Consider the following 16,190-nt stretch of genomic DNA (forward strand, 5'->3'; position numbering starts at 1 on the left):
ACCAGCCTGGCCAACACAGTGAAACCCTGTCTCTACTAAAAACACAAAAAATTAGCTGGGTGTGGTGGCAGGCGCCTGCAATCCCAGCTACTCGGGAGGCTGAAGCAGGAGAATGAGTTGAACCTGGGAGGCAGAGGTTGCAGTGAGCCGAGATCACGCCCCTGCACTCCAGCCTGGGTGAGAGCGTGACCCTCTGTCTCAAAAAAGAAAGCTGGCAGAAGACAACTCCTACTGAAGAGAAAAAAAATGTCCAAAATAGCAACTTATAAGATGATTATCATGAAAAAAGTGTCATGGGCAGAGGCTTTATCATTCAAAAAAATGTCAGGGAAATTATACTTACAAAATTTTTTAAATGTATATATTTGAAAGTTGTAACTCGAAGTGATTTTTAGAAGAGTTCAGTAAAGATAAAGCAGAGGACAAAACAGAGGTGCTACCTTTTAATTTTCATTGAAAACCTGTAGTAAAATGCAAGATACTGGGCAGGAGAGTTAACAGCAGTTTAGGAAAAGGTTGCCGGAAATCTAAGTACAGCGTTCAAGTCTTCCACTGTAGACCCCTGTGGAATTTGGGAGCTAGTTCAAGAAATAAGGAAATTAGAGTAAATGAATTAAAATAGTTTACAAAGGGCTAATGAAGAAAATGGGAAAAGAGAAAAATCATACATTGAGGACCTTGGGCATAAAGAAAGATTCTCTGAAATAATTGAGATCCAGAAACATACAAATTGCTTTGTATCAAGAGATGAATTTGCCATGGCCATACCTATTATCTCTTGATGTTAACTCTATAACAAAGCTAGCAGGGAAGTAACTTTATCCTTATTTTAAAGATGGAAGAACTAATACCCAGGGAATTTACTAACTAGCTCAGCCTCTAACTATTAAGTACTAGAGCCAGGATTTGAACATAGCCACCTAGTGTCCTAAAGGTGATATGCTTAGCAGTACGCTACATTGATACTACACTTAAAACGTTTTGTTACTATAGAAGGAAGTTTCCAAGTAATAAACAGAAAACAATAAAAACTGTTTACAGACAATGCTAAAAACACTAGTAGGCTGAATTCTTAAGACATTATTACTAAATATCATAAAAATCTTGTTGATGTCACATTGAAAGAAATTTTAAAATCCCTGAAGATAAAATGACATGATAAATGTTTGATTTCTGTTAATATATTGCATATTATACTATGTAACAATATATTAATATAACACTATAATTTTACATAATACATAATAAAAATAAATGATAATGTTAATTAAAAGTTATAGGATTTCTTAGTAGGAGAGGACATAAAAAAATTAGGTAAATCAAGTCCACTTGTCTCTAAGAGATGCAATTTTGGCGATTAAATAACTTGAAATTTTTATTTATTTATTTGAGACAGAGATTCACTTTGCCGCTCAGGCTGGAGTGCAGTGGTGCAATCTCGGCTCACTACAACCTCCGCCTCCTGGGTTCAAGCGATTCTTGTGCCTCAGCCTCCCGAGTAGCTGGGATTACAGGCGTGCACCACCACATTTGGCTAATTTTTATATTTTCAGTAGAGATGGGGTTTCACCATGTTGGCCAGGCTGGTTTTGAACTCCTCACTTCAACTGATCTGCCTGCCTAGGCCTCCCAAAGTGCTGGGATTACAGGCGTGAGCCACCACGCCTGGCTGAAATTTTTATTTTTTAAGTAGAATGCAATAGAGGTGCTTGGCATCATATCGCCTTCAAATATTTTCATGTATTTAGCAAATGCAGTGATTAATCTGTCTATATTCTTGAGTACAGTTCTAGAAAGGCATGGTATTAAAATATCAGGTGTAAGCGAAACTTGTAAGCAAAATTTTTATTTAAATAGAGGTGTTGCCTTGTACTTGCATGGTTTTTGTAGTAAACTACATACTCCCGAGTACTCTGCTCCCTTCTGGAAAGTTTTAATTCCTGGTCAGTATCATGATCTCCAGCACAATTCTTTTCTGGAAATCTAGCTTTCACTGGCTTTCCTCCCCCACCCTAATTATAGTGTCCCAGACCTGTAGTTACAATTGCATTCTCTTCATTACTTCAGTTTCAAGCACCCACTACTCTCCAGTTGCAGTGATATTTTTTGCTAATTCTTGAAACATCTAGCATACTCCTGCTAAAGGTCCTTAGTATTTAACTGTTCCCTCTGTCTTGAATGCCTTTCCTCTATATATCTGCACTATCTACACAGTTCACTCTTCAGGTCTTTGTTGATCATCCTATTCAAGGTTTTAGCTTCCCCCCAACCACAGCATTCCTTATCCCTTGTTCTGTCTTTATTTTTATTCATAGCATTTTCATCCACAGATAGATGTAATACTATAAATATAGGTAAATTTTATGGATACTATACATTTGCCAGTTTATCATTGGTCTCCTCCATGAAGCAGGGACTTTTGTATTCTGGGCACTCTGCATCTCTAGACCCTCTACTAGGGCCTGGTACATAATCGGGCCCAATACATTTCTTTTGAACATATTAACTGTGGATCAATGAAGAAGAGAGGTATTGTAAATATGTGTAGTTATCTATTTTAAGGAGGGGAAAATAACTTAAACTTTGGAAAGTGAACTCAAACTGTGAACATGACAAGGAAAATAATATGTGTGGTGACACGTGGGCTTTCTCTAAAATAACTCAGTTATTTGATTCTCTTCCAGTTTATCTGTTTTACAGTATTATGCAGGTATTCCACTTTTGGCAAACAGTTTGTAATCTTCCACGTATTGCTACATTTTGAACTGGAAAAACCCCAGTGACTTAACTCCCTCACTTAACTGCAGTTTACTTTATCCTCAAGTAAAGATAAAGTTTTTCTACAGCCTTCTGAGGCAACTGGGTGTGTGAGTGGTCTCACCACGAGGCTTTAGAGTTCAATGTAGCAATCATGTTATTTTACATGTGTTAGCAAATAGCAAAAAGAGTGACAACACACTATTTTATTGTTTATTAGATTACATAATTTATAATAATTAATTACAGGAACCTGCTTATCAACAAACATAATGTAATTTATTGAGAGAAGTAACAAATTATAATAAGCTGTTCTATTTATAATGTACTTTTAAATATCTTTATATATTTTCTTTTAATTCTTACAACCACAGAAGTGTCAATTAACACTATTAAGGCAAGAGCTTACTATCAAACTCTGCAAGCAAGCTGATATAAATAAGAATTTCCCACTGATTTCTCTTCTTCTTGACATATAATGGTTATCTTTGAGGACCAAAGTTGTGGAGAATCAGGAACTGATATGCTGATTTGCCTTTTGTCCTTCTGTATGATGGGGAGGTTGTCAGTGTTTATTCTGGATAGTATTACTGTTCAGAATGGTGCTAACAGTACTTTACGGACAATCTGACTGGGTGATCTGAGTTTTACATTGAACCTAGTTATTTTAGAACCTGACAGTATAGCCTGAGAGCAATACATGACTACACTCTATATTTTCTGCCAACAATTGTTCCTTTAATCTTGTGCTTCTTCTAGTCAAAACCCTCCAAGACAAAAAAAGCAAAAGTGAACCCAAGCGGATACTGCCAGTTAAGCAACAGTTTTCCATTTTCCTTTTTAAAAATAAAATTGTAGTTTTTTTTTTTTTTTTTTAAACAGACTAACATAGCAATCTGAACACTCATGTGCCCAGATGAGCACTTCGATCTAGTTCTCCCCTTGGAAAGAGTGCCAGCAAGTTGTTCCACAAACTCCAGGGGTTTATCTGGGTCTCGCACATGTGTATCTCAGCATTCTCACTGGCTACCCCTGACCTCTGAAATCTGAAAGATTTCGGCAGGAATTGACATCAATAAGAACCTTTCTCTGAGTATCAGCTCTTAAAAAATAAAAATGTGCCGGCTTCCACTTTCGAATTTTAAAATCTGATCTAAAGGTTACTTGGTGGACTTTTGAAGATTTTTTTACAAGTGTGAAGTAATATTAATAACAGCTTCTATATATTTAAACTACTTTAATTTACATAGTTATCTTTCTGAAGGTTCTCTTGACATTAAAAAGCTGTCATATTTTAAAATCTTTGTTCTTTGAGAGATTAAAAGCTTATTCTTTTAGGATAGCATTAAGGTGATGAAAAAGAGTCGAGGTTTCCTCTCAGTGGTCATCTTCAAGTGTTCTCAGCAAGACTTTGCCTAGCATTTCAAAGGAGACTGATATTGTCCCTAGATACTAGCTATATGCTTTCCAAAATAAATATTTTCTTTTTCTTTTAGAAATAAAAAAATGGTCAAAAAGGGGATCTGACTCTTGCTCTCCTAACAGCAAAATGATCAAACTGGTGAATTTTAGTGACAGGTAGCAGTCCTCCATAAAAATAATGGGATCCAGTAATGATTAATAATAATTAACATTATTAATAATTCATTATTCACAATAAAAACTTAAGAGTATTTTTAAACCCCAATTTAAAAAAGGTAGCCACTCTTTGCTATGGTTTTCTGTTTTCCTTCAGTGACCCAGTGAATACTTACAGTGAATTCAGAGAGCGTAGTCCTTGGAAAGCATCTGGTGCAAGTTCAGAGATCTGATTATTGCTCAGGTCGCTAAGATTAGAAATAGGGTTAGGTTACATTCAATCGAATGTCAGTGAGATTTAATGTGGAAATAGCTACGTATGGCTTTTAAATGTTGGTTTTGTACTCATCAATACATGTACAAAATGTGCAACACTTAACATCTGAAGGATCCGAAATTTAAAAAAGAAATCATGCTTTAAAAAATAACCATTGTCTATTTTCCCATATAAGATGCCATGTCTTATTTTTGACAATAGAACACCTGAATATATTTGCAAAATATATTGACCATAAACATTCACATTTGTGTGAATCAATATGCTAAATTACAGAGACCTTTAAAATTACATAGTTTAGATATTAAGATTAAAATATTATTACAGAGCTAGTAATCAGACAGTCACATCACTTAATATTTAAGCTGTCAAACACTGATATACTCATACTTAGGTTTCTTTGCATGGTCTCATGACCTAATTTTTAAAATTACATATATTGTAGAATATTGTTCACTCACATTCTTCTAAGCTTTTTATATGGTGAGAAAGCTCCAGGAGGGATGACTTTGATTGTATTCTGTTCCAAACGTCTGCAATGAAAAAAAATTCAACTTTTTAAATGGAGACGTGAACCTTCAGACATGTTTAATTCAAGCTCAGGACTGATGTCAAGAAGTAAAATTGATGTTCTTCATGACTGATATATTTTTTTCCTGAAAAATAAGCACTAAATTTAATTTTTCTGTCCCTAAATGTGAAGCAAATTGGGATTAAAAACAAGGCAATTATAAAAATAATTAAAATATTCAGATTTTTAAGTACTACATATCCATCAATATTTAAGTCTGGACTTTGTACAAAAGAAATAATACCTTTAAGAAACTAACTTAGGAGTACATTTTAACTACCTTAACATAAATTAGAGAAATAGGTAGAAATACTGAATAAATCTATTACATATTTTAGATACAATCATAACTTTTCCACAAAGAAAATTACTGTTGAATATTAAATTTTATAAAACTGTTATTTCCTCTACAGAAAGCGTATTATAGGTTAAAAAATAATTTTCTACTCACAAAATTAATTTTGAAGCTTCTTATGAGGCAAAATGTTAAATTATAAATCCATATATGCTACACATACTTTCAGTAAGACAGTCTAGGCTCTGTGGATTCATTTTGTGAATATTTCACATAAAAACCACTGCAGCGAAGTGCATTTGAGCACCACTGAAGTATTTTTATGGTATACTAAAATCACAGAGTTGAAAATAACTCTGATATCATCTACTCTATGGTCCTGCTAACAGAGAAAGACAAGATTTTACCCACCTAGTTATGAATCAACGCACAAATCAGTAGATTTCATGAAGTCTTTGGTACATATTTCAGTCTATCAAAAAAATGTTGCTTCTCAGCCTCCTTTCTCTCCAAAGAAACATCGTTATGATCATTTCCCATCCCCTTCGCCTCTGTTCTGCTCTGTGTCCCAGAGAGCTGACTCCAGTGAACCATATATCCCAGGCTCACTTGCCAACAGGCTGCTGTGAGATTTGCCAGTGACAGACACTGGGAGGGTGGTGAAGGGTTGGCGGAGAGGAGAAGCTGGGGTATGTCTTCCTTTCTCTGTCTCACGGGATGTCTACAGAAGTGGTCTCGTCTCCTTCCTAATTTTACTTTCTGCTGGTGCCACCTTCTAATTTTGTAAAATACCAGCTTCTTCTGTCTTTATAGCCCTGGGGTGGTAGCAGTTTTTTCCCTGTTATCTTCCTGCAATTGTTTAGTCCATTTTCTATATTAAATCCCTCTGTTTTTCAACAGAAAAATAGAGTTCATTTTCAACAGGAAAATAAAGCTCACCTAGCATGAGTTCCACTTTCCTGCCTGGATTTGAAAAAATATATGCATATATATATTATATAAATATATATACGTATATGTGTGTATATATTTAAATATGAATAAATATGAAAACATACCATATATGTGTCATATACATTAATTCATTTTTATTGAATGTTGGTAATACTTTAACACATACACACACACACACGCACACACACACATACACACAACATTTAATGAAAATAAAATCAAAACAAACAAATTATCCCTAGGACATTAAATCAAATTGCCAAAATTTTGGTCTTTTCTGATTTCAAAGCCCTTCTCACAGTGCTACGGTTTTTCTTCAACAGTATCAGGGTTCATTCTCTGACCACTTTATTTCACCATTCAACGGGTTTCCTCAGTTTTCATTGCTCTTGAACTCACTGTAACATTTGATATTACTAACAATCTTTTTTCGTTTTGATGAGACACTCTAGACTATCTCCTTGGTGCTTACTGTACTTGGAAAATGTAAAAAATATGGTTAAAAACTAAATCCATAATGCACCACTCAGATCAGTGAGTTTTACTTTAGCGTTTTTTTGCTTGCATATTTATTTTATATAATTGAGGTATTACTGCATACAGAATTTTGAGCATATTTTATGTAACTGAGGTATTACTGCAAATAGAATTGCGTGTATTGTCTTTACATCCAACATCATATCACACGTGTATTGCTGTATCATTAAACATTTTGGAAGACATTACTCTTAATGCCTTCATAATATTCCATTGTCGAAATGTATCCTATTTCCTCAATTCTTTCTTATTATTGGACATGTATGTTAGTGATACTTTTATACTAGTATTGATATCAATAATGCTTAGTTATTTTAAGACAGCGAAAACATGGCCTCCTTTTAAATCCTTTCCTTATTTTCTTAGGTATAATGAGTTGCGCCTTTTCCTATATACCCAAGGACACCATCTTAACTCCTCTGTTCTTATTTCACTGTATTCTATTCGTTTTCACATATCCCTGCTCACTGGGTTCTTGGCTCCTAATGGGCAGATTTGCTCCAGAAGACAGTAAATAAACTGTATGATGGAAATATGAGTTTGCCATCTGTATTATTTATCTAGGTCATAAGAAAGGGAGTTTTTTTTTCAAAAGCTCTAAATAGAGTAAAGGACATGTAAATCATTTGCCTGTTACTTTATTGATTAGAATGTTTTGATTGACAGTTAAGAGAAATTCTTTTTGGCCTTTATTCATTCTTATAGTAGAATTTTAAGCTTACAATGTAATCAATAAATATACAGAGAAAACGAGCTACAGATGGAATAATACTGATTGGTTAGAAGACTTCATATCCTGGCCAATTAAATATTATTTCAATGTGTTAAAGATTTGCTCACAATAACATAGTGCTCTGATGAGAAAAAAAAATAATTCTTAGTGACTAGCAGATTTCTTTTAATAGTAATGCAAAGCTAGTTCATACACTACTTTTCATAGATATGATTTCAGGTTCTTGAAAATAATCTAAAGAAACCAATAATCATTAATTAGTTCATTCACCCTATAAATATTTAATGTCTACTCTGTCCAAAATATTATGCTATATGACTGGAATTCAATGATAATCAAAAAGCAGAGATGTTCATACATTTGTGAAAGTTTTATTGATAAATAATCTTATTTTCCAGTTAGATTTCCAATATAAGTCTTTTTTTAATGCTATATTCAGTGTAGAGACTTCTGAAATGTCAATAACCTGAGCTCACAAATGTGGCCAAACTAATTCTATAATTTGATATAACTGAAGATATTCCTTGGAAATTTTAAAATTCAATTATTATTTTAAAGTCTCAAACTAGAATACTCATGATCACTAATTTTTCTAATGACACTCAAATATATGTTATGATAATTTCTGTAATTAATCTACAACTAATTTCACTGATTGAAGGTTAAAAAACCCCAAATTATACAATAAATAAGGCCTTTGTTTTTTGAAAATGCATACTCAAAAAGTTATAAAAGAAAGAGGAGTCATGATAAAATGGCATTATATTTTTATATGCAAAAATAATACTTTGGACACATTTGAGTGATGCTGCGTGAATCATCCGTTATTGCAATGTACCAAGGACTTGATCTTCACATTGCAAACTATTGCATTTACATGTACAACAGAAAGTTGTACAATGACATGTACCATGGATTTGTTTATTTTATTCATTTATCTATTTTCAATCTTGTTTAAAAAAAGTATTTGATACACAGTTTACGTTGTTATTTACACTGACTCAGCAGCGAACTGGTTTTTATCGCACAGTCTCAGCAGTTCATTAAGGCAAAACATAATTGCATCCTTCATTCAGAGGGACAGATTCTCAAGCAGGAAAATATCCTGCCATGGACAGATATCAAACAATAAATTGTAATATATTACAAAATGCCTGTTGTCTCTTCTTTAGTGGACAAACAATAAACTAATTTGTACTTATTGCAAATATTTGGGTCTTTAGAATAAAGAGTTTGTCCTTTTCATTGTAAGAACTTTAGAATATATTTGATAAACTAAAACCAACACACATCTCAAATGATGTCCTTTGTCTTACAAAAAGAAGAAAACATACTTAGATCATAAAAAATAAAGAAGTGAAATACTGAAGTTTTCAGGTTGAGGTAAAAAGAAAGGGCAAATAAAATTTACATTTTCTAGCATTGCTGTCCTGTAATCTGTGCTTTAATAGCATAGAAGCTGCTGAATTTTATAGAGTGCAAATTTGAATCCATTGTTCCACAAAGAACCTAATTAAAAACATTCCAGGATTACAAAAATAGATAGTATAAAGACTAAGATATATTTTCATGCCATGGATAAAATCCACCATAATTAAGAGATTTTCAAATGCCAGTCCTTCAGAGAAAATTCAGTATCATGAGTTTCAAAGTAAAAATAGATTTAGAAAGTGATTAGGGGAGGAAAGTACTGTAAATCACATACGACAAGAAAGACTTTTCCATGTAAGAGGAGCCAACACCTTTTTCTCCACATAATTTATGGAAATGATTGCATAACATCTTATCACTGTACGTGTTTGTGTGTTTACATACATACATACATGGAACCAAAGCAATGGCTGTTACTACTCTTTCAAATGTAGAAGGAAATTTCAGTTACATGCTCAATATATGAGAAGATGAAGACAGTTTTCTAACTACACCATTAAAAATAACTCAAAAGTATGTTTATCCAATAAAAGACTTCTTCCCATTCTGTTTCCACTTCTACAATTTTTTCTCTTGTTCTCTAATTACTGCTACCTCATTATACATGTCTTCACGCCTTTAAAGTTCCTAAAGAATGAACTACAAACAATATATAACACTTTCTGGTGCCTATTTCAAAAATTATAGAAAACAAAAAATCATGAAATATCCCTCTGCTTTAATACACAAGACTCTTAGAACATGTCAATTATGTACAGCCATCTTTTAGTCCAATGAAGTCTGATTCTGCCCCTTGTGGACTGATGGGCTCTGTAACACATCAAATACACTAATGGTTATCGGTGAGCAGATCTTACATCAGTAGGGTATACAACATGCAGTGTGTATGACGGGGCAATTAAAAAATAGTTCTAAAGACATTTATAAGACATTAAACAGTATTAGCACTTTAAATGACACTTTCAGCTCTCTAGCATTCAATCCTTAGACATTATTTTCAATGTTTTAAAATTGTGTTATTTTGACAAACTATATAAAATAACATCCACATGCCAAATCTTCAATAGCCCTCAAGAGATATGTCTACACTTTATAGACATACATAGAATTTTTCAAGGTGTGTCATTTAGCGATTAAAAATATGAGTTTTGCACTTATATAGACATGGACTAAATCCTGGATCTGCAGCTGATTAGCTGTCTGGACCTTATAAAAGCTATTTTCTTTCTCTGTGTCTCAGTTTCTCTTCCTGAAAAATGGGGAGAATAGAACTTACCATGTTTTCTAAAAATTACATGAGATGTAGAAAAAATATATGGTGTTTTCTTTCTTATACAAAAATAGTGAAATAATAAAAATATGTATATATATGCAATCAAAAATATAATATGCAGCACAATATATTAAAGAATTAAAAGTTTACAGCATATACTATAGTTTCCCCTTACCCACAGGTGATACATTCCAAGACCCCCTGAATGTCTGAAACTGCAGATTGTACTGAACCCTATATACACTATTTATTTTTCTATACACACATGCCTATGATCAAGTTTAATTAAAGAGATTAACAATAATCAATAATAAAATACAACAATTAATACAATATGCTATAATAAAAGTTATATGAATGTGGTCGCTCTCTCTCAAAATACGTTAGTATTTTCAGACTGTGGTTGACCATGGGTAACCGAAACCATGGAGAGCAAAAGTGTGGAAGACAGGGGACTACTGTAACCTCACACTCCCCCCACACACCCACACCCCACCACACATATATTATATAACTATATAAATGTATATATAAATCTCACACATTATTTTATTTCTAGTGTGAAATAAATATATATGGTCCCGAATCATGCTCTTAAACAAATTAGCAGTACAATTTTGCAGATAACTCAGTAACTGTATATGAAACACATACACACATACATCATTCACATTGAAGCTGAAAAGATATAACTGGCTGCAATCTCTGTGATCAACAGGATTAAAATATAGCACTATCTGTAATTTGGGGACTGCCTTAGAAACACAAAAAAGTTTTTATAATACCCAGTAAAATACGTCTTTGGATTGATTGTGGCTGTAACATACAGCCCAGATGCTGATTATACATGGCCATAAAACTGACAGTTCTAGGCCGGGCGCGGTGGCTCAAGCCTGTAATCCCAGCACTTTGGGAGGCTGAGACGGGCGGATCACGAGGTCAGGAGATCGAGACCATCCTGGCTTCTGAATCTTAAATTGTCCGCTGTAGCCAATACATTCTCCTCATAGGTAAGATTGGCCCATCATTTGAAAAGGAGGAAGATGACATTCCTTTTCTTTGATGTTAAGGATTATCACGCCTATTACATATAATTGTAAAGTAAGTACTTTCTATTTTTGGAATGTTACTTCCAGCTTTAGCAGTAAATCATATCATTAAAATCTTTCATATATTTCCACATAAAATGATCCAACATATTTTAGCCTATAGTATTATTTGTTTTGTAATTGCAGTCTCCAGAACTTTGCAAATTTAATAAACATCTTCAGCAGCTTAGTGAATATTGGCCTCTAGAGTGACATACTTTGCATACAGCTAGAAGTTTTGCCTTAGGATTGTGTCCATACTAATTGATTCTTGTCATTTTCTGTCTTGGGATTCCTTGTTCCTCAAAAGTATTCATTTTTAAATTTTATTTTACATTTTTGTGATGTCATTCTAAAATAGATTCCCCCAAGTGTAAATTCAATTGGTGTTTTTATAGGAGAGAAATGCCTCATTTTCCATTTGGTCTTTCAGCATTTAAAGCAAGACAAAAATATCTGTGTGTGCACCTTCTGAATGAGTGCTAAAATTTTCATGCATGTATTCACAAGGACACATATTCAAATACAAAGATACACTCAATAGATGCAACCAAATGGTGTAGACTCAGAGGAGAAAAATGGGCTTAGGCACATGGCCCAGAGATTTCAGGGGGAGAGAATATGTCACTATCATTATGTTTTCATATATATATTTCTAAATCAACCCAAGAAAGAAAAACACTTAGAGGTTCTGTTGTTTTATTTCTCATTAATAACAAAAAATTTTTAGACACTATGAGTTAGACACTGAGCTAACTCTCCTGCTTGCTAATCATTTTAGTTTTAAAAAATTACAAAAATCATCTTTCTGTACCACTTGTTTAACAGTATTATTCAACAAGCAGAGAGTAGCTCTCATTATTCTCCACCCCTGCACTGAGTTATTCTCCACATTATATATCATCTTTTTCCTAAAGTTTAAATAATGCTGATCACTAGTAAAATACGAACTATGTAGTTTTTCACCTGTCATTCCAGCTGATTAACCGTCAGTCTATAACATAATTGCTAAAATGCCAATGACATTTCTACTAATTATGAGAATAAATAACATTGTGACTATGCCCCAGATGTCTTCATTCTTATGTCAGAGGCTACATGGGTCTTATTTTACATTTGAGGGGGCCTCCATTTTTTTCCCATAGAAGTTTTAGGGGAATCAACTGCATGAGCACTAGAGCCACCTCTTGGAATCACTATCTGCTGCTAGGCCTGCCTTCATTATCCTTTATAGAGTCTGCTGTAACCTCATTCTCAGTGGGCTCCTTTCTTTCAAACCACCCTCCATTCCATGTTAGAGTGATTTTCCTATCAAAGAAATCTAATCATGCTACTACCTTGCTATACAATTTCCCTCGTATTCTATTGTCATCAGGACAGTCTCTTCTTCAAGATTTGGCTTCCACTTTACATTCTAACAACTGCAATTTTTAATTTTTCCAAAAACACACTACTCTATCATTTTTCTGGGACTTTGCACATGCAGCTTCTTAGGTCTAAAAGAGCCCTCAAGTTCTCTGCCTGCAAAACACATCCTAATTCCTGAAGATTATTTGATTCTCCAAGGCAGAACAAGGTAGCCCTCCCTCTTTGTTTTTTGTGCACATATATTTTACTACTTATCTCATGTTTAAAATTCTGTTCGTGTAAAGCTTCAATTCTCTGCACTGTAGACATTTTGAAGGTTGAGATTGTCCCCTTTCATCCATAATGCCTGATGCAGAGCAAGCACTCAGAAATGCTTGTTGAGTATGTAGTAGTATATTTTTAAAATGCTGCCTTTCTGCATGTGCTTCTTGTGTTGCAACAGTACTCATCAGATTCCTTGGACTTTTTAGGAGAAACCAGTTGGAGTTGCTGTCTGTCCTTACCATTTTAATCTCTGCACTTATTTTAATATTTCTTTTTCTCCAATTTATTTATAATGTTATATTCATTTTTACTTCTCAACTAATATTACAAAAGTTTGATTCCATCCTCTACATTTTTCTTTTGACAAAGGTATTATATAGTTTTCTGCTTAAGTTATCACACAATTTAACAAAACACATGTACAACATTTGTGTGTGTTTGGGTATATGTACATATAACATGTGTGTTACCTAAATAACTTTTTGGGAAATTAGGTACAAGAAAGAAATAAGTTGCAAAAAATGAATACAAATGAAGAATTTTCTTATCATGAACACAAAGTCTTCACGAAAATGGTTTCTCTGCACATAGTGAACATATGAAGCCTTCTGAAGATAATTTTTCTACTATTCTTTCAATAGTAGAATTCTTTCTCGTCAATTATTCTTTCAATGACAATTAGAGACTGCTCAAAATATGCATATACAATTAGGAATTTTACCAAAATAAAGATGAAAACACTCAAATGATTAATAGTGAACTCAATAATGGCCTGTGGAACTACTTGCATGGTTTCATCTATAAATGTATTTTACATAATTCATTTTACACTATTTTGCTCTGGAGCTATCAAAGTTGCTATAGGAGAACACTGAGTGTGGCTACTGGTAACTAAGAATTAACATGAGAATCTACTGGCTGTGGTGGGTCACACGTGTACTCCTAGCACTTTGAGAGGTTGAGGCAGATGAATGGCTTAAGCTCAGGAGTTCAAGACTAACCTGGGCAACAAGGTGAAACCCCGTCTCTATCGAAAAGACAAAAAATTAGCTGGGTGTGGTGGCATGCACCTGTAGTCCCAGCTACATGGGAGGCTGAGGTGGGAGGATTGTTTGAGCCCTGGAGGTGGAGGTTGCAGTGAGCCGAGATCACGCCACTGCACTCCAGCCTATATAGGTGACAGAGTGAGACCTCAACCCCCTCCCCCTAAAAAAAATTAACATGAGAAGCTTCTTCTGTGGAAACGCATTGAGAACACTGTTTTGTATGCTGAATAATGAGGTGCTCCGTGTCTGTAGGAAGGTAAAGTATTTTCTCTTTTTCTGGGCTCATCTGATGAAATCATAATATGAAAACTTGAGAAAATATAATCCAAAAACACAAGGGAATAAAAATAATAATGAATGATGTTTACATAAAAAATTCTTTTGCATACAATGACATTATGACTACTAAACTCACACAAAAAATAATCCAGAGAAGAATCACTGCATTTTGTTTTTCTAACCATATATATATTAGCACAGAATCAGAGATAAAATAATATTGACTTGTTTAATCCTAGGATTGTTTATTTAATGACATTTCTAGGCAAGTTATATTTGATAGAGGAAAAACTAGTACTTTCCTAGTATATAGGAGATACAGTTGTAGTTTCTGCTATTGTGAGGATCTCAGAAGAAAATTTGAGAATGCAATTCTAATTGCCTACATCGGAGTGATAGCTTCCTATCTCAAACCAGGTTTTCATTTTAAAAATGAACAAAACTATTTACTACACTAAAAAAAAATTAAAAGAATTTTGCTAACCTTTAGGAGGTGTGTAGTTTCCTACATAGTGTTTCCATGGGAATTAAGTGAAATAAACAATTTAACATTTTTGAAAAATTTTTTATCATAAAGAAGGTTTTTATTATGCATGATATAAGATGCTTTTAAAAAGTACTATGTCATCTATATTTCTAACAGACATAAAATATTGAGAATGTTTTCATATTAGCTTGCCTGAAAAGCACAAAGTTATAAAAACATAAAATGTGAAGCGAAAGTAATACTGTAGGTTAGCTAATTTGTATGTGGATTTGAAGTAGCAATAATATCAGGAATGCGTAAAACTGCAAAATGCTAACAAGTGCTCCATGTGTTAAGAAGTGCTCTAATAAAATTAAGAACTAAAGTAGAATTGCTCAAATTTTAACTTTTACAACATTTTCTGAATTAAGCCTATTTCCATTACATTTTATTTTCCTTAAGGTGAATATGTTTATGTTTTAAAATATTTTCTCAATGAAACAATGAAACCTCTTTCAAAGTGAAAACAATTGCACTTTGAAATTGCCAACCTACTTGTTATTTAACAAGGCAAACTCAGAATATTGACTATTTCTTTCATACCATGTTACATTTAAAAAATGATATCATTTGCCTTACTTATTTTATCAATATTGTCTGAATAGTAGTCAAGTTCACCTGTGTGTGCTGTAAAAAAAATTAGTCGAATTGTGTACTGTACTTTTTAACATTCAGCATAATTAAAATAAACTAATTGCATAGCATGATAAATTTTCTACTGGTTGAAATATTACTAAATACATGCTAACCAATTAAAAATTCATACTTGATTTCATAAGTACTTGTAATTATTTTAAATCAGCCAGTACATAATAGGCTAAAGGCAAGTTGGTCAGATCTAACTTGCATATCTTTACATACAAAAAGTCAGATGACTTTGGGCCGGGTATGGTGTCGCCTGTAATCCCAGCACTTTGGGAGGCCAAGGTGGGCGGATCACAAGATCAGGAGATCGAGACCATCCTGGCTAACACAGTGAAACCCCGTCTCTACTAAAAATACAAAAAAATTAGCTGGGCGTGGTGGCGGGCCCCTGCAGTCCCAGCTATGCGGGAGGCTGAGGCAGGAGAATGGCGTGAACCCAGGAGGCAGAGCTTGCAGTGAGCCGAGATGGCACCACTGCACTCCAGCCTAGGCAAAAGAGCCATACTCTGTCTCAAGAAAAAAGAAACAAAAAAAAAAAAAAAAGTAAGAAGACTTTGAAATATGTGGA

At 33.7% G+C, this 16,190-nt stretch overlaps 1 protein-coding gene across 2 annotated transcripts in view; it reads right to left on the reverse strand.

The window, feature by feature from the left end:
• Positions 1-16,190, reverse strand: part of LOC105487854 (slit guidance ligand 2) — a 371,613-nt gene that overhangs the window by 103,873 nt on the left and 251,550 nt on the right. For both annotated transcript variants that reach the window (XM_011751484.3, XM_011751482.3), the window contains exons 10-11: positions 5,074-5,145; positions 4,512-4,583 (exon numbers count right to left, since the gene is read on the reverse strand). In XM_011751484.3, coding sequence (XP_011749786.2) covers positions 4,512-4,583; positions 5,074-5,145 — 144 coding nt within the window. The remainder of the gene's footprint in view (positions 1-4,511; positions 4,584-5,073; positions 5,146-16,190) is intronic.

The sequence above is a fragment of the Macaca nemestrina genome, chromosome 3 (assembly GCF_043159975.1).
Source record: "Macaca nemestrina isolate mMacNem1 chromosome 3, mMacNem.hap1, whole genome shotgun sequence".
Taxonomy (NCBI): domain Eukaryota; kingdom Metazoa; phylum Chordata; class Mammalia; order Primates; family Cercopithecidae; genus Macaca; species Macaca nemestrina.